Source organism: Amblyomma americanum, chromosome 7, assembly GCF_052857255.1.
Source record: "Amblyomma americanum isolate KBUSLIRL-KWMA chromosome 7, ASM5285725v1, whole genome shotgun sequence".
NCBI classification, from domain to species: Eukaryota; Metazoa; Arthropoda; class Arachnida; order Ixodida; family Ixodidae; genus Amblyomma; species Amblyomma americanum.
The window spans coordinates 9,365,229-9,389,783 of NC_135503.1; the positions used below are offsets into that span (position 1 = coordinate 9,365,229).

The following is a 24,555-nucleotide window of genomic DNA, read 5'->3' on the forward strand; positions in this document are numbered from 1 at the left end:
TGCGATAAAGTTTTCAATCTGAGGTGCTCCTTGCTGTGTGCTACACCCTGTGATGAAGTTAAGGCGAAGATGACTGCGCTCGAACTCTCGCTGCCAAGCGATAGAGATCGCGTATATGATGTCAGCTACTTCTGAGGGTGCAGCTACCAACCAAAGCTGGTTCCTGTGATGACAAAGCTGTGTGCGAGGATGTTGTGAGCACATTATGTTTACTCCACACTCATTAGTTTAAGTCTGAGGAACCGGCGAAATGGTGGGATGAACCAACCGTAGCCTCGATCAGAAAATAGGCGTTTTTAGCATACCGGAGACGTATACCGGTTTACCGGACGCCGGCTGCGCACGCGCAGAGGCTTCCCCTCACCCCAACAATGTGCTGCGTTAAACCGGTATGCATCTCCGGTATGCTAAAAACGTCTAATGTCTGCCGACGCGTTACAGCTACCTAGTTTTTTGGAAGCGGATTCCAATAAAACCAAGCAGGAGCGCAGCGACACTTTATGCGTTGAGAGGGTGTGGCCGGAACGTAACGGTGTACAAAAGGAAATGCACGCGTGGCAACAGTATGCCGTAAACACACTTTTTTTTTTTCGGTTATCCGTTGATGAATACCCCGTACTTCGGACACTAGCCTTTACGAGCAGTGTCACTGAAAAGCCAGATGGCTTTGACAGTGCAATTCTCTCGAAACAATTTCAAGACGGCACATAAGAAGCAGTGACTTTTATTCATTTCTTTTCTTTTTTCTAATGCACACGTAGACAGCAACTGCAAACAATTGCTGAATAAATGTTCACACCATCAAACTTATGAGCTATGTACAGATGTTGTTTATCCACATCTTAATGCATCAGTAATGGTGGGAAGTATCTCCTGTGTACTCTGATATGCTGTCGTAGTCAAAATCCAACACAGCTTTATCATAAAGCATCTGCACGGTGGCTCTGCATCGCTCCTTGTCCCTCTTCAACAGCACACCAACCTGTAAAATGCAAAAGAAAGCTAGTCAGGAAAGCAACGACTTGTACTTGTTGATGAATATGTTAACCCCCCCCTTGTGTAATACCCCCTGCAGGGGGTCTTTAATAAGTGAAGTGATAGCATAAAATAAACACGACAGGAAAATTTACACAGCAATCCAAGAAGCCAGAAGCTCTCAATTACCACTGGTCTCTGCCAAATGTGGTTGCTCAGCTAAGCCAAAGCAGCATGACAGTTAATCTAAAGGAATATTATAGCACTGCTTCAAGACGCTAGTGAATCTGTATGTCTTTATGTGTGCTCCTGTTCACAAGTATGCTATGTTAAACCAACTAGGCCAGGAATACGTGGCACAAGAAAGCCACTACTAAATGGTCAAATGCAGGTGCCAAGTACAATTTCTAGAGCTATTTTCTTCCATGCAGTTTGAAAATATTTCCTTGCAAAATTTCATTTGCGTTTGTCTTCATGATTTAGTGATTTTAAGTGGCCACGTTCTTATAAGGGCACGTTGAAGTTCTTGTATACCAAGCATTTCTGTTAAGTTCAGGTTCCCTAAAATCAAACACTGGCTTTCAAAGTCGTGTCAGGTTCATCTAAAAGGAAGTCTACAGTATGGTGTTTACTCCTCTTAATGCAACTGCAGAGCGATCGAAGTTACAGTCTTTATCAAAGTCACGCAGCCCAAGGTATCTGCTTCTAATCAGTGCGCCGGGGCTCGCAACACACCCTGAAAATTCCTAAGCATCAGTGGGATGAAGACAAGAGGACATCTCGCCTGAGAGAGATTTAGAATAGCAATGATACAAAGCAAGCCACACTGCACGACCCAAAAGGAAACTTGCTGGGCTGTATATTTTTCACAAACGCTGTATAAACATTATTACAACAGTGTCTCGCCTAGGGCATGCGAGACTGCTCCCCAAAAAATCAAATACCTACGCTGTTTTGAGAGAGATATGAGAATGCAGTGCCAATAAGCCTAGGCTCAGTATGTGAAGCTGATGGTTTGGAATGCAGCATTTTCGAACAGCACAAAGGACAATACAGCAGTCAGTGCATGTATTGTTTATCGGCCATCCCATCTTTTGCACTGGTCCTAAGTGGGCGAAGCCATGCCAAACAAAAAAACCTGTTCGTCAGCTCAAGAGCACCCCTCTCTCAATGACGTTCTGTTGCTCACAAACTGGTGAAAAGAAACCATGACAGACCTCGCCACAAAGAGCATTTTTGAACTGGCAGAAAGATAAATGCTGACAGACTGTGCCACCTAGAGCCAGCTTCAGTTGAAAGACAGGTATGTAAGCTCTCTCCATGCCCCCATTTCAACCCTTGTGATAGCAGTGATGTGATGCAACTCTCATAATCTGGGTGCTACTCTATGGCAACGCATTTATTCTGTGTGCTGACGAGGCCTGAACACACCTATGTGCATAGCAAGTAAAAAGTGGTGGCGAAGTTCAGTAAAGGGAGCTTGGCATACTATGCTACGAAAATTTACAAAAAGCAAGACCCACAAAAAAAACTCCCAGCCACCAACACATGCAAGACGCAAAGGAAAGGCAAAGTCTGCATTCGCTTGCAAGAGCAATGTAACACGGTTCCCAGTATCAGGTTTGTGGTCTTTCTCATGGCCAATGTGTTTTGAAAACGTTTGGAGCCAAGTGTACAAGCAAAGCGCCCATCACATCTCTGCGCACAATGCCAGCATAGAAGCATTTTTGAGGTTTGTGAATGTGTGAGTGGCAAAACCATGGTGTTGAATGCTTGCAGAAAATCTAGCCTAAAAGGCTACCTCGAAATGCTAGCAAACATTGAAAAGCTAGCCTAAGGTTTTCTATAAAAGCGAGCAGGAAACCATAAGAAACATGCTGCTTTCTGCCTCTTCTTTTTTCCTTCATACAACTTTCTGGCTTACCACACTTGTTCTAGCACGAAATATGATGAAGGTGACTTTCCTTGCCAGCTCTACTTACTTGGCCACAATGGCTTCCCAACAGCACAAGCACATGTGCCTGCGGCTTCCGTGGAATCACAGTTTCCAACATGGAGGCCTTGACATCTGTGAGGAATCAGACAACGATGATCAGAAAGAATCTTGCGCAGCATATATGTATACGTGATTCGTAGCACAAGCTCTATTGGGCATAGCAGTCATTAAATTCATCACACAAACGCTCCAAGCAAACAACCTCTTCTTGAGCAACCACTGTGGATGGAGAACAACGCTTTCTGCATTAAAGCTGACGAAACTCCCCTCGTTTGATGCAAAAAGCCTATTTGGGTAAATGTATAAAGAGAATGAAGGCTTCAGAATGAAAACAATTTTTTCCAGCATACTGTTCATGTGGTTACCTCACAACAGTTGATGACAATAGGTGATGTGCTTAGTAAAGAAGACTATCGGTCTAGAGCACTCACGGGGAAAAAAAAACCTTATCGCATCTTTAGTACTCCAGGACCTACATAGATGCTCATTTTATCTAATCCTACACTTTGACAGTAACATGCATGGTGCGATTGCACCAGCAGACTGTCGAACAGCCACTATTAATGATTCGCAACTATGGTGATGTGAACAACTATGATGATGCAAGATAAACACAGCACGTTGCTGACACCTTTTATTCATCACAGACGTTACTGCATGCACTTTCCGTAGCCAAGATATATAGAGCAGAATGCTGGCGTCGCCTCCACAGTCTTCATACTAGTGTGAATTTTAGGTCAATGTTTGTTTTCGTCTTGAAACATCGACCACAATTAGGAACACTGAGCTATATTCAATTAGGAAAGCACCCATTTTTTGACACAACATCACCTGGCAGATGAACAAATCTCGACGCTCCTCCGCCAATACTGGCCATTTTTAAGCTGTCCCTACATTGGGTCACCTGTGTTAACATGGCATCAGACACCCATCAAAGGAGCACCAAGAAGTGCTGCATTTACAACACAATGGACACCATGCCGGAACACCGCATTTGGCAAGATAAAGACACCAACTAAGTGTACAATAACAGCACAGTGCCAAGTCCATGTTACAGAGCTGCCTGTGACATCAATTGCTGACATACTGCTGAATGCATACCAAAGCAAAGGCTAGTTCAGGAGGGTAGAACTTGAGGCCAATTGGTCACAAATGTTGAAGGATGCAGATGGATGCTTGCTGCGACTGCAACTTTTCTCCTCTCCTGACTAACGTCAAGCTTCCCTTCCTTTAACATCAAATGCTAGTTACGTCCATAGTTTCATCTGTCTGTTATAAAATAAAGGTACACCTACATTTGAGTAAATTATAATAACCTTCACGTGCCCTTTAATTTAAGGGTAGTTTACTTAAATTCATAGCACAGCTACTGCTGGAGAAATATAGCAGATGTTGAGGAAGGGGGACTGGTCTTTGGGACCAGAAAATGACCCAAAAATTGATTTTATAAAAATGACATTTCGGGAATCTACAGCTATTGTTCTCCAACTCTATCAATTTCTTCCTTCCAGAAATCAGTATTTTGACCATAATATTAAATTCAGATCATCGTGCAGGATGAATTAGTGCAGGAGCAGACTTAATGGCATGAAAATGGGCACATGGCTGTCTTCTTATGTCAATACCTCAACAGCTAGGACAGATAAAAATGTCATATTGTTTGCTAGGGGAAGCTGAAGGCACAGTGTGTGGAATAATCAAAGCACAATTGTTCAATTACGCTTCAAAAATTTATAGCAATTTTGCAATGTTTATTGATGCATGTTATCCACACCTTGAATGTTGTAATTTCAAGAGCTGTAAAATTACTAATGAAGAAAAAATGGAAAAACAGCTTTGATTACTGCGCTCATTACTCGCCACACTGTGTTGCCGTTGGTTGAAAATTATTTTTATTGAACCGTTGTATTTTTTCACTACACTACTAATTAATGACAAATTAATATTAATTATATAAAGAACTTACTCATTAGGATTGGACAAAAAATAAGCAAAATAGGTCTAAGACCAGGGTCCCTCCTTAAAGCAAGGTCATGGCATAATATAAAAAATACCGCATTAGTGGTAGTACTCTAACCTGTTTGATGGCAGCACTAATTATGGAGGTGAGCAGGCAACAAACACTCGCACAAGCATGCAAAGCAATGTGCAAAGACGAATTCGAAGAACACGCAAAGAGGAATTTTCAGACCAGTACTTAGACTGCATACCAATCATGATTTCATTTACAAACAACACACACCTTCCAAGATCTTTCCATCTTCTGTGTTACACATGCAGGTGGTTCTCGAGGTGACATCTTCCACTGTCATCTGTAATAAATAAAATGTCAGAATATAAATTTCAACAACTGTGGCACAGTGAAAAACATGACACTGCAATGATGTGCAAAGACTACTAGGCCCCCAGTGCTATTTGCATCTTCGTTATGAGATTCAAGCAATGGTTAATGCTGGGGAAATACCGTAAGGCAGAAGTTATGGCAAAGAGCTGCTGACCTTTGTGTTGTAGTACCTCCCATTCTTGTACCTCCGATCGATGAAACGAACTCTAATCTGGGGCCGAAGCCAGAACTCTTCTTTCCGCTTAGGTGACCTATTGAGGATGAAGAAAATGTACAGTTTGACTGAAAACACAGGCACTAACTTTGAGGAAACAGGAAAACGTGTAACAAATGAGTAGTGGCCAAGGTCAGAGCGATAAGGTAGCACTGGCATTACCACAGTGAAGGGTCGTGATGCTGAAAAGCAAGTCATACATGCTAAAAGCACTAGGAGATATGGAACTTACGTAATGGCCCTAGTAATCTGCCTTCTAGTATCCAAACTTTACGCTAAAATAAACATCATCCAACAACAGGCGATATGTACTCCAACCTGTAAAGCACTGTAAAACACCAGGAGCTTCTAGAATCAGTAGCAAGTAGTATAACAGATGTCAAGGCATGGAGCATCATGCAGTAAACAAAGATTTTCTTATACAGGCCCAAAAAATCCCCATTTTTGGCACTTTTTCCCTGTCGTATTTTGCAAAATTTGTGCATTTTTTCCCTTTGTTATTTTGTGCTATTTTATGACATTTTTTCTTAATCCCTGATGTTCTTCAGTATTAAAGATGGCCAAAATGCAGTAATTTGCCAAGTGCGATATAAATTTGTGTAGGTGAAAATGAAAATTGGTTTTTGGAAAAAGGAAATGGCACAGTATCTCTCTCGCATCTCTGCCCACACCTGAACTTTGACCTAAGAGAAGGGATAAACGAGGGACTGAGAGAAGAAAGGAATAAAGAGGTGCTGTAGTGAAGGGTTCCATTTTGTAGGTGCCCACTTTCTTTCTTTTTTTAATCTGGATGTGAATTCTGAAGATGTGGACCATATACAAATTTTTAAAAAAATGTACGTATAAGCATATTTTTTCTTCCCGATTATCTAGTCCAAAATGGGGTGCCGCCCATACACAGGTGTGGCCATGTGTACACAGCACTGTCACTCCTCTACTTTCATTCAAATCAGAAAATTAATTTTGTTTGATGTTTACACACATTATGCTAGCTCCTACCTTGATCGCTCTCGTTTGCTGCTTGACTTGGACGAATCTCGCTCCTTTTCAACCCTGGACTTCTTGTGTGATGAGTGTTTCTCATCTTTGTCTCGTTTCCTGTCCACGACTTCTTCCTCCTTGGGCTCATGCTTCCTCTTGTAGTCGTCGTATTTTTCTTTGTCTAATAAGAGAGAAACAAAGAGCACTAAGGTGATGCAATCATGTTAAACAAGTCACATGGCTGTCACACAAACGTACTATACTTACAGTTACAGAAAAGCTATTAAAGGTACGAGGAATCTTTTTCCAGGTTGGAAAACTTAACTTTTCACACTTACTAGCTTGAACAAAACTTCACTTTTCACACTTACTAGCTTGAACTTAAACAGCAGATTTATGAAGGGAGCTGCTATACCTGCAGTAAAAATTTTTTGCTGCTTCAGTATTATGACTTGAATTTTTTTTAAAATGCACAAACTAGCTTTCACGCATCCATCAAGCTATCTTTTTTTCCCACAGCAACCGATAGCAAAATGGTACATCAAAAAAGGCAGGAACTGTAAAGTTCCTGTTAGAGATGACTTGGAAGGCTTCCCACAGATACAATTTACAGCAAACTGCTACATTACAATGGAAAAACTGCAAGGTTCCAGTCAACACTTACTTAAAAGCTTGCCATCCCTTTGGTAATCTTTCTTGCTGACAAGGGCAATGAACAGTTCGCTGACAGACACGGTTTTCCCACCAAGAGCCAGTTTCACATAAACACGAGCATTGTCGTCGTCCAGGCCTTCCACCTGCAAGAAATTATTCACCCCTAGTGAATCCACTTCCCTAGCATCAAGGACACTTGCATGCTCTGCCATCGCAGAAGGAATGAAAGGTCAGATTAAAGTAAAGGTGTGATTTTGTCGCAGGTTCAAAATGGTGCTTTAATCGATTAAGGATAAATAAAAAAGCTAATTGTATCGGTAGGTAGTTGTTGATTTATGCAGCCGAAAAACCCAAGTGTACATTTTCTACGTTCCTTTATTAATGAAACGAAATAGAAAGCTCTAATTGTGCCTCGGCTTGGGCTCCTTTCCTCAATGTGGCCTCTATAACAAAGCACAGATATCCAAAGAAAGCTTCACTAGGGTTACACCCTGTGTCGTGCATCCATGGGAAGCTTGATTTCTGATAACAGACTCTCACATGTGGACTCTCATAACAATGCTTAATCATGTTATAACAGAGCCAGCTACAACATTATTTCAAAAATGCCAAATGTAAACTGTTCTAAAAATGCCATCAAGCAAATGTGGCCCGACCACTTCTCCTTGTGACATCAATGTTTATAAAATCCAGGCAGAAAATGTGGAAAACATGATGTGCTCTTATGGCAAGCACTAATAGTTACAGAACTCACTATCACATGTCACCAATGCAGGTGTTCTCAATCTTTTTTAGCCTCAGAGAGCCCCGATAACTTTCAAAGGTGCAAAAAACAGCATGTAGACACTGAGCCCTTCAAAAATAGCCCAAGTTAAATCAATAATAGTGGAACAGACTGCTCTAAACTAACACATAATAGGTAAAGGAAAAGTAAAGGCTGAGAGATGCACAGATTTGTGTGCTTCGGGAACCCACACAGCACTCAAATGAACTCAAGAGCTCTGTGGGATACTGTTCAAGAACCTCTGCACTAGTGCATGGCTAATTCATATGACATACCATACCCAACTCATGAGCAACGTGTGAAAATGCAATTGCGGTTTTTAGCTCGAAATAACGTGTCTTTAGATTGTGTTGCTTGAGTTACATTCAGCAAGATCCAAGTTTCTGGGGTAATTTAAGGTCTCAATTTTGCTTACATCATGTGCTAATAACCTTGTAGCAGACTCTACAAAAAGAGCACACCAGCATGCTTGCAACTGCACACAGCAAATACCAGTCTTACCTGCCCATAAAGATCCTTGTTTGGACCTTGCTCTATGCGAACATAGGCCCCAGTCTTGAGGACAAGCTCCCCTTCCTCCTTAGCTACAATGGGCGGAGGCTTGCCCATCTTCCGCTCAGCCCCCAGGCCCAGCCCCTTTGGTCTCATGACAGCTTCTATGGGCTTTGCAATCCTGCACAAAAAACACTGCTCAGACCACTAGCATTCTTACATGCCAAGCACAAAGGCATGAAACTGCAGTAAAGCCTGGTTAGAGCAACTATACTCCATTATCAAAGTTAGGAGTCTGAAGACACTGTCACCAGCTTTGTGACCCAACATCGTGAATTTGCAAAACATGAAACATACGCTGCACTCTTGTTAATATTTGATGTCTAAGTTCACGATGTGGTGTAAACATGCTCCTAGGAGGCAGTGCTTTCAAATACAAAAGCCGGGGCACCACTCTTAGAGACCTCTGTGAAACAAGAATGATTGCAAATAAAAAACTCCTATCCACTGTCTGGGGCTTGCTGTTTTTTGTTTTGTACAGTGGTTGTCTCAGGAACAATGAGACAAAATGTGCCCAATAAACCTACGCTTTTATTCACAGTGCCTTTTAAATTTTCCAGATGTTTAAAAAGCGTGTTTTTGTTGAACACTGCATTTATTTCCAGTCTGCTGTGAACTTACGATAGCACGAATACTTGTACATTAAAAAAAAAAATGGAATGAAACTCATTTTTGCTCAGCAATTTTTGAGCTTCCCCTGACTGATAATGCGTGCCACAATGTATGGTAGGTACAGCCCGCTGAAGATACCTGTTTCACCAGAAGACGGGGTGACAACAGTTGCCTAAATAAGTAACAAGCCAGACTGCAACTTATGATAAACTCTGACAAATGCCCAACTAAAACTTGAATTTAAAAAACCCAACATTTCAGAGCCGGCTCGGCTCTTCAGGGGTGACTGGAGGTAGTAGCTGGCATCTTTAAGTATGCATGGAGGGGAGTAAGAGGTTGAAAGAAGGAAAGCGGTGATGTGAAAGGTGTGGGGGGGGGGGAGGTCAAGGCTGTGAGTCATGTTGCCAGACTGTAGGGAGGTGATCAATGGCAACTTTTCTCCGTTGAGCTGCAGAGCGAAGTCCATGCGCATACACGGCAGGCAGATTTCCCTTTGTGGGGTTGATGTTGTTCGGGGTGGTTCATGTGCCAGGATTCAATTAAAGTTTTTGGCTGGAGATGCGTCAGAGTTTATTATGTCTTCAAATCCAACCAGACAAGCAAATCTCTCATGTTTAGTTTTCAGGCTGCAACTTCATTCGGCAAATGGTCTTATTCAATGAGAAGAGGCAGTGGTAGTAGCAGTGGGGACAAGGAAGACATTGACAGTCTGAGTTTGGGCTTTGCAACGTTAGGAAGGGATATGTGAAGTGGACGATAATAGTGTCTTCAGAGAAAAAAAAAACCACATTGGTACGAAGGTACACGGCAAGTAGTTTTTCTATCCCTATAAATGCAATGTGTATCTTTGTCTGAGCAAGAAACATAAGCTTTTAAGAAGATTTTCATCGATAACAGAACCCTGTGAACTGTTGTTTCAAACTTATGCTAGTTACGCAAAATAGGCCGAATGCCCAGCATCACAAATTCACGGCTCACAAATTTCTGAAATCGCATCAGAACTAAAATATTTATTACCTTTATTTTGCTAATATGGACATGCTAGCCTGCACAATAAGGCAACTAAGGTTTTTTCCCTCTTTCCCCTGACTATTTTATGGGGATAAAATGGTTAAGAATTGATGCATTTAGTTACCATATTGGCTTCATCAGGAACAGGACTCATTAGAGAACACGAGAAATTACTCTAGATAGTAAAGGCGGTGGGCAATGTTAAGGCATGATGGTTCTGCATGATACACCACCACTAATAGATGCTACAGATCACTGCTGCATTTATTTCCCAAATTCCCAAGTAAACAGAGGACACTGATGCAATGCTGCAAAGCCAATTATTACCAGTAATGTTAGCCAAAATAACACTACCGAGAAAACAAGAAGCGAGATCATGTAAACCACGTAGTGCAGGATAGTATGGTGATGAAAGCTTTCTCTGCAGAGGAGCAACATGGCACATATATAAGGCAACGGGCATTTCTTCAGAATTGTCCATGGTTAATGGTCTTAGAAAGAGTTTACATCCTCTAAATAAAGAGTGATGAAATGTGTTCACTTGTGCTGTCCTTGTAATAAAATGGCTAATATTACTCGGCAGCCTTGTTCAAGCATACTAATAGCTTCAGTAAGAACACATTACATAAAGAAGCAGTCATTCAAACTTACAGCCGTGAAATAAAGCTTACTAAAAAAAGTAACACTGACTTTCGCTTACACCCAGCAGACTAAGAAAAAAAGAGGCGTTCTTTTAGGTTCCAGTTCTGGCATTCTTAGCCAGACTATGTCTTGCTGCAACTTTACAAATAGCAATAGCTATGAGCAATAGGAAGTCAACAAGACTGCAGCAGCGGCCCACGCCACTAATCCCAAGATGTCATTCTGCTGAAGCACCAAAGCTAAGTAGAAGCTGTCATGTGACCTCTTCAGCCAGTAGCAAGTACAACCAATGCGAAAGACACTCAAAAGAATGCTGATTATGAGTATTTCCTCACTGTTAAATAGCCGGAGATGCAATAAAAAAAAAAGGAATACCTAAAATGGTGAATGAAACATGTACAGAGGGTTGGCTTGGCACAAATAAACCCAGCTCTTGAACTATTAAGTTCAGAAAACAGATCATGGTAAATATACCATTGAATAACTATAGTCTTAGGCAAAACAACTTTTAAAAATTCTTTCAATCTCAAATGAGAAAAGTCAAGAGCACTTTCGCACACATCATCTAGCTTTAATCAGAGTAAGTTGGTTCAACTACTTTTATAATTTATAAAAAGCATAATGAACATGCATTAAACATTTCTCTGTTTGCCAAGTCCCAAAAAAATCAGGAATGGATAAACTACCCATGCAACCAATGGCAGCTACTAATCTTGATTTCTAAGGACACATATTTTTGAACTTTTTTTAAATTACCAGAAGTAACTATCAGAAGGTGCTGCGCTATTAGCTGATTTTAGTACTGTCTGAAGCAATTGCACATTAAGTTAGCATGTATATAGTTACAACTGCTTGTGCATGATGATGATGATGATGAATTTTCATGGCGCAAGGGCATCTGTGGCCAAAGTATGTCATGTCAAAAGGTTTTTCTTTTACTCAAGGTGCGGTCAAAGACCCATTTCCCAAGCACTTCACCCATTGTATCACCTGTGGGTACCCGGAGGCACTGGGGTCGAACCCTGCATCTTCTACATGTGAGGCGGATGCTCAAACGAACAACTGTTTGTGCAAGAACCTGCCCTATTTATACACCCCATTTTTGTTGAATGTTGTCCTCTTTGTAATGATGCATATAACATTAGAACAGATGGGCCACCACATAGTACTTGCCTACAACCGCTAAATAATTTATGATTGCATTTGACCTCACATGCTGTTTCTTTCGTTTTCATAAACCGAATGATGGCTGTGATGCATAAGTGGTTAGGTCACGTGAGGCATGAAAAAAAAAACTATGATATAATCAGTGATATGTTGTCTTTTGCTATTACAGCCCTTTAAGCAGGCTGGCATAAATGTTGTAGTTAATTAAAACTGCTTATCAGCAATTATAATACACTTTTTTCATGCCTCACGTGACCTAACACTCCTTATGAATCACACCCATCATTTGGTTGTTGAAAAAAAAAAGCTGAAACAGCATCAACAAGAAATTCAATCAATTACAAATTATTTAGCGGTCACAGAGGAATACCACATGGTGATGCATATATACTACTCTCTAACACATCATTTCAAAGAAAAAAACATGCAAGCAAGAATTCAGTGTCTATAGGCTTTTAGTAGTGTTTCTTTCATTCACAGAGCTGGCTTGCTGATAAAAACATACAGTAACACCCATAGTATTAGTATCAGTCAGTGCAGAGAGAGCCAGACAGCGGCTGCCTGAGAGTTGCTAGTCCAAGAAAACACCAACACGTGCTCTCCCATTTTCATCTACTTCCTCGTTCTCCGCTCTGACATAGCCACAGTTCTATATTACTGCATCCCTCTTTCACTTCTGCTCGCACCAGGTTGGGCCACTTAAGAATTAGGGGTCATTCCATCAGACATAAATTTTACGCTAAATGTAACCATCAAAAGGACAAACATACTGAGTGCAACGAGCTCCAATGGGTTTCCCGGGGTTCCAGCCCATGCCCCTGAGCATGGCCAGGCCATATTCTTCAATGGGAACATTATCATAATCGTCCATTGTTGGCTCCTCAGCTCGAAGAGAGACGTCAACCTTCTCGTCTGTTTCATAACCCTCGGGAACCTTGTTTTGCATCAGCAGGGGTATGCTCATATCTTGGGTGGTTCCTTTGCTGTCCCCACTTCCTGATGCATCTGGAAAACAATTCACCATTTTTGTCTCCATGCCAATCATTCCTGCTTTGCATGTACCAGCATGCAAAAGTTTCTGAGAAAACAGTTCAATGCACAGCCAAATTCTGAGAAACAGTTTAATGCACAGCCAAATGTAAAGTTGAGAAACTATGGGGATGCTCAAGTCACATTAAGAGTGGAGCGCAATAGCATTAGATTTCACATTTGTTGCAGCTTCTGCTGAAACTTCTGTATCCGTCTGTGTCAGTTTCTTTGCAATTTTCAGTCCATCGACCACCATATTTGGACCACTAGCTGCCGTAGCAAGTATCTGCTATGCTGTGACAGTGCCGAAATTTGCACATCACGTTTTTTCTAATTTTTTGATTACAACTCTCTGTCTAGGTTGTTGTCCAGAAACTAGGTTGCTCAAAACCCAGTCGGCAGGTTGTGATGATGTCACAAGGTCACATACCCGCTCTCAACTACTCAGGATGGTCCATCAGAGCAGGTTGTGACGACATTACAAGGTCACCATACCTCTCGACCTATCAGCAAATTTCATCTCAGATACCAGTGTGGTTATGGTGTGACAACTCTAATGCTGTGGCATTAAAATGAAAGGACAAGGGACTGAAAAATGACCATACTAGGGCAGCCCTGGATGACGATGCTGTCCACAAAGCCTGCCCATTGGTCTGCCCACCAAGTTGTGGGCAACTTGCCCAGATGCGTATGTGTACACACAAACACATCTGGCACTGCCTACTGGGTTGTGGGCAACCTGCTTTGGTGTGTGTACAGAGACACACACATCTCTGGCAGATTATGATGACGTCACAAGGTGACGTGACTTAGGTGGCAGGTGGAAGATAAAAAAATGCAAAACAATGGCCACACACTGCTAGCACGCCTAATTTTGATTTGGCCTAACTACGAAAATCAACCGTCATTTTTTCAAGTAAACTAATGTTTTGTGCTGGAGAGTGCTAAGTGAGATATGCAATCACCTTGAATTAGATAAGCAGACCATCCTGAAATGGTACATGATATCACTTAGTTTTCAAATGGTACATTCAGTTGCTTCCACTGGCAGACTAAACTACCAAGCCGAAGGTTTTTTTGCATATGTAAATCAAGCGAAACTAAATTTTTGGAAAATTTGCTCAGTTTCATCTGAAAATGATGTGCACCCAGGTCAAACAGAATCAATGATTTTCAGTTTATTCTTCAGGTTACTTGGCTCTCGACTCAAATCTATATGGCAATTATTGAACAAGCGACAGCTGAAAAATTGCCCATACAAGTTAGTTTGTTTTTTTCTTTTTTAACTCTTGGGAAAGACAGACATTAGTTTTCATCAGTCGCTCGCCCGTCGGCTGCAAGCAACATATGTTGATGACCAGAGCACAAGGGCAGACAGACAGAGAGGTCTCCATGCTGCTGCCTTTAGTGGCTTGTTATCCACTAAATGCTCGATTATTATGAACATGCAAAATCAACTATATCCGACTATTTCCAAGCGCAGTGTTGATAAAATGCGTGCAAGAAATTTAAGGGGCCACATACCAGCAAGTATCTCTTTGATCGCTTGCTGCTCCAAAGTGAGCTCCACATCGCCTTTATTTGGTTTGTCCGTCTCTTCAGAGGTCTCCTTGATCTCCGATTTCTGCTCCTTGGGGATTCTCCAAACATTGTTCTTTATGAGGGGAATTACCAACTCCTTCTTTTCTGCTTTCGGTTGAGAGCTGAACAGAAAAATTGTGACTAATTACTTAAGGGTGTGAATCATGTAATCATACACGAAATGATTAGTGGCGAGTCAGGCCGCCTGTTCATGTCACTGTCGGAATATTAACCTTTTTTCCGACAAGCTGCGACCGTTCAATCGTAAAAACAGGCAACCAAATGTCACAGTGTTTGTTACCTTTTTACACCGCTGTCATCTACAGAAACAACGTAGTCCTTGTCTTCGCATGAGCCACCTTCTATTTTACTTTTGTCACTACTTAGTACTTTGTTCTCGACTTTTTTGGTGAATTTAAAGCTGAGACTACCTTTCTCAGCTGAGACGACAGCTGCCATCTTGAGAACCACGGGTGCTTGCGTTTCGAGTACGTTTCGAAATCATAAACAAGCCAGTAACAGCCAAAGTTTTCAAGAAACATTTTTGCAAAAAAAATAGCAATCATATTTAAATTATGTTGCATTTTTTGTGTAGTTAAGCAATATTTACAATTATAAAATCATATTTTGCATCATTTTAGTTTGTACAAGTTAAACAAACGTCGGTCATTGGAAGACAAGCCAATCCAGAGCAGTAACCGCAACTATACCGATTATTCGCAGCGTGCGGCGTGTGTATGCGCGTGTGATGCGCTCTGTAATTGGTACCTCGCTGTTGCACGCATGTTTTGCCATTGCTGGTAAGAAATAAGTGTTTCTTCCTCTCTGGATGGTATTGAGGATTGTTGGTCCTGCGAATAGTTAACGACAACATGGTGAGTAAGTCGATTAATTGGTAGATTCATTGCTTGAAATTAACTTTTGAAAATTCCTGTTCCGAATTCATCTATTTTTCGTTCCTGCCTTGTTGTCACTTCATAGTTGCGACGGCTTGCTCGCGAAAGGCGAGAGTACTTGTACAGAAAGTCGATCGAGGACAAAAGGAAAACCATCGAAGAGAAGAAAGAGCGGCTGAAGCAAGCACTTGAAGGTTCGTCTTTCCGTAGTCCTTTGGTACACTGCTGTAGTGCTCGGTTTGTTGCCGTCGATGTGTTGAGTTTATTGATGTCTCTTGTTCAGAAAATCGGCCTATTCCGTATGAACTTCGAGAGGAAGCCTTGAATCTGCAGCGTGCCTTGGACTGGGATGATCCTGGAGGTGAAGGTATGTTGGAGCACTTGGTCAGTGCTTGACACCTGTTCTAGGCGACATGTTTGCGTGCATACTGTTGAGACCACGGTTGAGACCAGTTGCTACTTGAACACTAACGTGAACATCTTGTATTCAATTCTTCATCGTTTCGGGTGTATCTTATTTTATCACAGATGTTTTAACGTGTGTCGAAGGCTCTCAAGTACTATTGCTTTGTGTAATACGTATTGACATGGTTTTTAGTTTTGAGCGCCAGTGCCGAAAGCTCCATTTCACACGGTGTAAACGGCGTTCCTGGCCGCTTTGCAGGTGTGGTCAACCAAGAAGACGATGAGTACCGGTGGGCTGGAGTGCGCGACCCCAAGATCGTCGTCACCACGTCTAGGGATCCCAGTTCTAAGTTAAAGCAGTTTGCCAAGGTAATCGCATTTGAAGGTTGAATTCTCTTCTACAAAGACTCGCAGTCACCCATCATTCTCTTGATTTCTTCTTTTGTGCCGTGGTATCAATGTCCAGACAGTAGTGTGCACAGTTGTTATGCCAATTTCTTGAAGTAATAAAGCTTACAAGCAGGAAATTATTTCTTTTTTAGCAAAAAAAAAAAAGTAGCAGACCTAAGATTACCAGCTTAGCAGCAAAAGCTGATTGGCATTGGCAGCCAGAGGTCGGAGTGGCAGGCCCGACTTGACGTTTCATGGGCGACTGCCGGATTGGGCGTCTCACAGGTCCATTTTGGCATCTTTACGCTCACATGCATACTCAGCCTTCTTCCATTTGCGGTCTTCGGTTTGATCGCATTCCGGCACACTTCACGGACCCCAAGGCCTGCTTGCAAGGAGATATACCGTCTAGTTCCCATTGTTGTGTTATTCGCAGTCTAAACCCTGGGATGGGTTTCAGGAAAGGAAAGGTGCATAACTGGCTCATTGGGTCAAAGGACCCCTCAGTCCTGCTGTGAGGTCGAGGTGGTGTTCACCTGCTAAGTGAGGTAGTTATGTGCGTTTCCTTTTCTCAAAACCAGTGGAGGGTTTAGACTGCTTTCCACAGGTAAAGTGCATTGCACCTAACTGTGGCATTGACTCCTCTACTCTACACCTATGTTTGGCTCTCTAAGCTAGTATTACAGCTCTCCTTGTAAAAAGGAAAGCTGGTAAGCTTCGGCTTCCAACTGCATAATTTCTGCCAGTTATGTCACTTTGATGTTTTGCTTCTAACAACTTCTAACACTACAAATTTCACTGTCATTGGAAGCTCTAAGCATGCATCTCATGTTGCACTATGGTAGCTGTCATTAGAGCTCAACTCATGGTGCATTGTAGCCTCCTTCGTTAGCGTCCAGCAGAATATGATTGCATCTCGAGCTTTTCACATGATCATAAATGTTGGATCTCTTTTTTTCTCTGCTCAGGAAATACGACTTATCTTTCCTAATGCTCAGAGGATGAACCGTGGTGGCTATGAAATGAAGCAGCTTATTGAAGCATGCCGCGCAAATGAGGTTACAGACTTCATTGTTGTTCACGAGACCAGAGGAAATCCTGGTGAGTACTCGCAGTGGCTTTTGCTGAAACATATAAGCGCCGGTGTATTAAAACTAACCTAAAACAGAAACAATGGACAAAAACTATTCATGGTCTTTTCAGATGGCTTGGTCATCTGCCACCTGCCCTATGGTCCCACAGCATACTTCACCATACTTAACACAGTCATGAGGCATGACATTCCAAACATTGGTACCATGTCTGAAGCCTATCCCCACCTGATTTTCCACAACTTCAAGACTAGGCTAGGGAAAAGGGTGAGCTAGTCCCTTGTGCACACGCTGCATGGACTGAGGTTGGGGCAAAATCTGAGTTCATTTAATCGTTTCAAAGATAAATGAATTACGGCAGTCTTATTGATCACATGCACATGCAGTTTTTCATCTGTCTAGTCAGTGTTTCAGTTTAGTTCACACACTACCAAAAGTCTGTACTTAAGAACTTGTTGCAAAATGACTGCTGTTATTTCTGAAAGACTTTCTCTTTAAGCACCTGCATTTTTGTTGGATGAGGGAGTATGGTATTTATTTATGGTTTCAGTTTATCTGACAATAATGTTACTGTGCTTTTAGTTTTCAGTTGGTGTTGCTTTCGTTTGCACCTTTAAATGTTCCCCTGTGCAATTTAATGGATATTGTGCCTCTGCTATTGCTACAGGTAATGAACATCCTCAAGTACCTGTTCCCTGTCCCAAAGGAGGACTCCCATCGTGTAATCACATTTGCTAACCAGGATGACTACATCTCATTTAGGTGGGCTTTATTATGTTTATTGAACTCTGCCTTCTAGGATGTGCTAAGCATTAGGAGGGAAAAACCGAAAAGGCCATATTGAGCCAGTGGTCTCGGTACCAATTCCCCCTCCAGGCACTGCTGTGTCCACATTTGTGGATGCGACCTGGACATCGTCAAATCCTCAAATGTGCAGTGTCCATTAATTTAGATGCAGCAGGAATGTGCTGAAAACTGAAAAATCTTGCATGGAACCATCTCAAACTTGGCATGCAGAATGGGTGCTGAAAATGCATTTGAGAGGGAACATCCATGTTTTACGACGATGGCTATTGTATGGCTTCAGTGAAGTATATTTTACTTAGCTTGCTTTGCAAGCATGAGGTTTATAAAATGTCTAAAGTGTTTTGATATCTTAACATAACAGCTAATGAGAGAATGAGTCAAAAGAAGTAGGTACAACTGAGACTTGACAAAGCTGTGTTCAGTCACAATGTGGGCATATAAGAACCCAACAGAAAATGCACAAGTAAATCATCTGAGAGGGTGGAAATTTTTTTGTGCAGCTGTGCTCCTTACAGTGATCTGAAAATTACCCTTCACTGGATAATATTAATTATGACTGAAGGGGATTTGAATGCAGATTGTGTGTGACGGCACTCCTCATTTTACTGACAAGCGCTACCACTTTGCTAATTGTGAGACTGAGAAACTGGATTATGCCTGTTGCTAAAGGCGAGTACCACTGGTGATCCGAAGCAGTATATCTTGCTCCACGGTGGGGAATGCCAATTCCACTGCCCATTTCATAGCAGCCTGCTCTGTAACAGAGCACACCCTCTTGATTCGCCTAGAAGTGGTGGATATAGCCAAAATCCGAGCATGTGATTCTGTCATTACCGGAATGGCCAAGCCACATTTGTGTTTAGCATGGTTTGAGATATCACCCTGGGCATTTGTTTACATTCTAAATGCATCGCCGAAATGAAGAGTGACACTTCTCGCCTTGATTAGTAATTCAGGAAGCAGTTGAAGGTGCTGAGACCAGCACCAATGAGGATGGCAGAATATATGTTCCCTTAGAGGTATTTATTAAAAGAATGTGTCTTGAATCGCCTCATAATCAGTCGAAAAATAACTGGCAGCATTAATGCCACAGCGTAGAACTTACTGAATACTGTTCACAGTGTCAGCAAGTGGCTTAGTGTGTCTCTCTAAGCTGACCAATGACTGGTGCATAATGTCTTGAAATTTCAGTTGGCTTTTCTCCCTATACAGTGAAGTATAAGGCAAGCTCAAAGCAATATGCAGCATTTTTGAGGCAAATTCTTCTCCTGAGTACTTGCTTCTCTGAAATGCCTAAACTCTGTACATGGTATTGCAGCAAGGGAAAAAAAAAAGTAGCTGGAGACTTTCATTTCAGAGTGGCAGGCCTTCCACATTTCTATGATGGTACAGCATCCTACTTAATTCTCCTAAACAGGCACCATACCTTCAAGAAGGACGGCAAGGACTACAAGCTTGAAGAAGTCGGACCACGGTTCGAGCTCAAGCGTGAGTGTGGGAGAAAATGTTCCTGAATACTGTATTTACTTGCTAAACCCATCTCTCACTTTCTTTAAGCATTTGCTTTTCTTGGCGTGTTCCTCAGTTTCGTGCTGTTCTCAGAGCAGATCTTGGCAGCATGCCAAGATGCTGCATCACGCTGCTCCGATAACATCTTTTGATGAGAGCTTCTGTGGGGGTGGCGCACTCGGTGAACTTGCCGCTGTGCGCTCTTGACAAGAGCACTGGCGATGGTGGATATTGCATGGCGCACTGCTATGCACCCGGCAGCGCCAGTGTATGCATACAGCGTGATCCGCAATTAAATGCGTAGAATGCTTCTCTTGCCTAACTGGTGAATTGTTCGAGCTCTTATTTCGCACAGAAATGGCACTTGGTCAGCAAAATTGTTTTATGTTACATTTGTTTGGGGTACTTGCCTGAATCGATCAAAAAAAAGTCAGATATTCGTTTCGTCCCCAGCGACTGCAAAACAAAACAAGCTGTTATCTCAATGATTGCACCGGTGATACCATCTGTTTGTCGGCCATGGAGATTCAGCAAAGGAGGTGGGTTGGGAGGGAGTGTTTTGCTGGAAGTTTTCAGACACTTTTTCATGAAAGACTTGCAATTCAGTGAAGCTTTGGTCAAACTGAGTTTTTTGTGATCATTGATAAAGTAGCTGAGAAAGCGTCTTCAAACCTCCTGCCTAACAAAGACACCTTTCTCAAAGAGCCACACTATGTCTCCAGGCGCATAAACCACTGTCTTAAAATTCACAAATATCGCGCGACGACTGGCACCTGCGCAAATTCCTTTTTTGTTAAATCATTTGGGGAGTCGAATCGGTTAACGGTAACACAAGTGTTCTGTGTGAACAAAGATGTATTTTTTTCGATATTGTAACCCCCTGCTATAACACCCTCAGGCGCCACGGCAGCTGCTGGGCAGTGTCTGAATATAGAATAAAGAAATAGTTACTTAGTATCCATGTTGCCGTTTGTTAGCAAATAAAAATAAAAATGCTTTGGACGTGCCCTACTCGCCTTAACTGGACACAGATTGCCAGAAAACACATGACAAGCTAGACTCATCAGGAACCAGTCGGCTTATGACGAGCCTGGCTCATCTGAGTCTGCGAGGGGGTTAAGGCGCAAAGTGCCTGGATAGCAATATCTCCCACTTCACCCTCTGAAAGCACCAGTGTCAAGGCCCACTTGGCTCCCTCGAATCTAATGGCCACACAGTGCATTTCTTGATAGTGGCTACTTCTGGGCTTTCCTAAACAGCATGCACGTAGTCCAGTAGGTGAAATTTGGAGTTTCCAATGATGACGTACTACGACGTTGAGGCTGCTTACACTGGAATAATTCATCTGTATAGCTGTCACTGTAATAACTGCTATTTGATTGTCATTTGACATGTATGGGAGGTTTTTTTTATTGCATTTCTGTGCTGAGTAGATGCACAGTTTCTGTACGACACTAATTTGTCTTTCGCACCCTGGCCTTGGTACACATTCATCCAGACATATTTCACTGCATTCAATATGATCTCAGCTTTTCAGTATGCATGCAGGCTTTGTTTTACTCTGCTAAATTACTGAGTGATTCTTCCGTTAGGTGGGTGTGGTATATAGCCTATAAATAGGCTTCTGTCTTTCACTCACTCTGTCTTTCCCCTTACTCCTTTTCTTCTAACACTCACCTGAGTGCCGGCTATTGTTCAGGTGCTAGCCATGAACAAAATTGTTGCAGCGACTAGCACCTCCTCCTTCTATTTCCGTGATAAACACTGTTACCACCACCACCACCCCTACTAACATTAAGATTTTATTTTAAAATTTTATCCCTCCAATTCAGAATGTGCTGCCACTGCACTGTGAGTACTTTAAAACAAATATTGTGATGCACATGAAAAATTTAGCCATTACAGTCAACTCTCAATGGTACAAACTCAAAGAGACTGACGATTTTGCTCGGGTAAGAACCAGCTCTTTAGCGCCACGTTGAAGACGGAGATAATTCTGTGTGATCATTTTCTAAATTAAGGGGAGCATTTTCAATGCACCTGGTGTTGACGAGACCCAAACATTCAAATGAGAAAGGTCCTACTGTGTTGCCAAATATACCAGGTGCATTATTGAGTGCAAGACATGCATTCTACGCATTTTTTTTTGTCTTGCAAGTACTGTATTTGCACAATTGTAAGTCCACCCCCCACCCCCTTCCCACATCACATTTCTGAAAAAAAAAAAACAAAAAAACTTGGAGGTCGTTTGCGCTTGGCCTATAATAGAACACGATAGCACTATCCTGCGGGCTCCGCTTATCGCCAGCTGGTACCGGCTGCCGCGCCATGGACGTGTGCCCATGGGCACATTCGAAAATGAAAATGTATTAGTCATTGGACTACTCGTCCACACTTGCACCATCGTCCTCACTACCGCTGTCGTCATGATCGCTGCTGTGGTCCCACAGCCCATCGTTCTAACATCGTCATGCAGCGATATCCCGGACTTCGCAAACAGCCACATCACAACATCGTATGGAACAGCTGAAAATTTTGCCTTGCTGAAGCTGCCACACCTGTGTCACCCATTACGAATGTCGAACTTGCGGCCCGGCGCGCAGTTGTTCGTTTATTCGGCGTAAAGAATGACAGCCATCTTGAATGTAGCCGTGAACGAGCGCCGATCGCTTACCGGACCCGAAGCACAAATGACGGAGCACTACATTAAAAACTTGTGAATCGCAGTTGGCAGTAGTCAAATGCATCAGAGCCAAAGAGAAACTGCGTGTGAGTGCCGTCGGCTCTTCCGTTGGCTACCGACACTCCCCGGCGCAGAGTGCGCAGTTGAAAGTAAACAAAAAAATTGGATGACGCTTATTAAGAGCAGAACGCGAATGCGTTAATGGGCGCCGCCGCTTGATCAGCAGCCGTGATCTGCGGCCACGTGTGGAGAGTGGGCTGGTGCCCGTTAGCTACTTATTGACAGCCACCATCGGCCGCTGCGCAGGATGGGGATGCCGGTTCTGCACATTGACATAGCAGCTGCTCAAGGCCAGGACCAAAATTGATGCGACGGAGCCGCGCAGCAAGAATGCAACTACGCTGTAGCATGCCTGATATCTCGTTTGTCTCGCCTTTATTTATGGCGCAATGCTTTGGTTTCGATTTTAAGTCGACACCCCACTTCGGATTTTAAAATTTTGAAAAATAGGTCGACTTACAATCGTGTAAATACAGTACGCGAAAACCTTTCGGCAAATCTTGTTCACTTTCTTATTCTTTTTCGTGCAGTGTACGAGATCAAGCTGGGAACTCTCGATGCTACGGCTGCACTGGATGTCGAATGGAGCCTGCGGCCATACATGAACACTGCCAAGAAACGCAGGTTTCTGAGTGATGAAGATGCGTTTGACAAAGACATGGCATCAAAATAAATGCACTTTTGCAAAGGTATGAAGGTCACGAGACGAGTTTCTACAATTTAAATGTCACTTCAAGTTAATGATAGCTCTCTGTTTTCAATACATACAGTCATTCACCAAACTCCAAGTACTCAGTGCTGACCAAGAAATAATCTCATAAATTTAAACTGCTTGGATTTCTCCAAGTTGCCTATGAAGCCAACACAATGACTTGAGAGAGAGAGAGAAAAAATTTGATTTGGCTCGGAAATTTTGGCCACGGATGGGTGGAGCCCTTAGTCCAGGGCCCCTGCGGCTGCTGTGGCAATCTTAGCGTGGACAGTCAGTTTTCGCTGCTTTGCCAGGCTCTCACTTGAGCCTGGACAGTGACGAGTTTTGGAATGGCATTACTAGTAGCAGTAATGCAAGGCATAAAATTTTTAGGCGTAGGAGATTTGGCAGAGCATATGGCAGCAGTTCACAAAGATCTGCCTGCAAGGACTGCCTGCAAGCATTTAGGTTGGAGTGTTGTCCTCCTTTCTGCAAACCCTACTTCCTGAGACACAAATTTAAAAGCACCCCTCCTGAGGTGAAATTTGTGTGCGATTTTTCATTTGTTAGACCAAAGTGAGGGCATGCATGTAAAACCCCTGCACTAAATACAGTAGTGTCTCGGTGAGACGAACCTCACGGGGTCGCGAAAAAATTCGTATCATCTGAAATTTTGTATCATCCAAACGAACAAAATTCGTATGCAGAAGCATGAAAAATGCATTCACACAGATCTGTTTACGGCTGACGAGGTTTATTCACTGCTGTGCGGCCACAGCTCGCTACTCGTGGTGCGTACCGCGCGATTACCGATTGCGACTCTGGCGATGTGCGGACCCGCGCACCGCCGCTTACTACGTGCGGTGCATCCCTGCACGATTAGCGATCGCAACTTTGGCGATGTGCGGGCCGTGCACCCCCGCACTGGCGATGGGCAATCGCGACGTCGGCGATGTGCGGGCCGCACTTAGTGCTCGAGGGTGCGGTCGCGGCTTGCGCGTTCCTATCATCCGTAGAGGCGAGGGAGAGAGTTCGGAACATCCGAAATTCCACACATCATATACGATGCACACTGGCCGGGGAATTTCGTGAACTCGTATCATCGTGAAATTGATATCAACAGGGTTCGTATCACCGAGATTCTATACTGTATTATGCATCCCTGAAAAATCGAAAGAAATAAGGTGAGGTTTATATTTAATAAATGCGCCAGGCTTGAGGAGGTTGAGGTTGTTGCAAGCTACAGGTGAGATTAGCCTTGTGGATTCTGGAACATTTGTTCCACCATAGCAACATTTAAATGCTAAATAAAGTCCACAAATCAAGCACATACCTGAGATCTGACTAATCTACATAGGTCTAAAAACAATCACCTATGACAGACAATAGTCAACTGCTGCTGTCACCATCTGGAGTCCAAATCTGAGTCTTGGAGGAAGTTTAGAAGAAGTCATGAAGCCTCCTTTCTACAGGACCTTTCT

The 24,555-nt window shown here is 42.7% G+C and overlaps 2 protein-coding genes across 2 annotated transcripts; one reads left to right on the plus strand and one right to left on the minus strand.

The window, feature by feature from the left end:
- Positions 1–708: 708 nt before the first annotated feature.
- Positions 709–15,025, minus strand: LOC144098414 (G-patch domain and KOW motifs-containing protein-like). Its single transcript, XM_077631022.1, has 10 exons — positions 14,844–15,025; positions 14,486–14,664; positions 12,703–12,937; positions 8,450–8,621; positions 7,175–7,307; positions 6,529–6,691; positions 5,470–5,566; positions 5,214–5,283; positions 2,958–3,043; positions 709–982 (listed from the first exon to the last, which is right to left on the minus strand). The coding sequence occupies exons 1-10, from the start codon at positions 14,999–15,001 to the stop codon at positions 851–853; spliced, it is 1,425 nt and encodes a 474-aa protein (XP_077487148.1). The 5' UTR covers positions 15,002–15,025; the 3' UTR covers positions 709–850.
- A 207-nt stretch (positions 15,026–15,232) lies between these two features.
- Positions 15,233–23,075, plus strand: LOC144098415 (U3 small nucleolar ribonucleoprotein IMP4). Its single transcript, XM_077631023.1, has 9 exons — positions 15,233–15,417; positions 15,524–15,632; positions 15,722–15,805; positions 16,103–16,212; positions 17,202–17,334; positions 17,437–17,591; positions 17,992–18,086; positions 19,549–19,619; positions 22,914–23,075. The coding sequence occupies exons 1-9, from the start codon at positions 15,415–15,417 to the stop codon at positions 23,054–23,056; spliced, it is 903 nt and encodes a 300-aa protein (XP_077487149.1). The 5' UTR covers positions 15,233–15,414; the 3' UTR covers positions 23,057–23,075.
- The last annotated feature ends 1,480 nt before the right edge of the window (positions 23,076–24,555 follow it).

Coding starts and splice junctions, on each gene's coding strand:
- LOC144098415 (XM_077631023.1), top strand. Junction 17,335..17,436: donor CGAGACCAGAGGAAATCCTG/GTGAGTACTCGC, acceptor TGGTCTTTTCAG/ATGGCTTGGTCATCTGCCAC. Junction 19,620..22,913: donor ACCACGGTTCGAGCTCAAGC/GTGAGTGTGGGA, acceptor TTTTTCGTGCAG/TGTACGAGATCAAGCTGGGA.
- LOC144098414 (XM_077631022.1), bottom strand. CDS start 15,001: ATGGCAGCTGTCGTCTCAGCTGAGAAAGGTAGTCTCAGCTTTAAATTC. Junction 14,665..14,843: donor GATGACAGCGGTGTAAAAAG/GTAACAAACACT, acceptor TTTTCTGTTCAG/CTCTCAACCGAAAGCAGAAA. Junction 5,567..6,528: donor AGCAAACGAGAGCGATCAAG/GTAGGAGCTAGC, acceptor CATCCTCAATAG/GTCACCTAAGCGGAAAGAAG.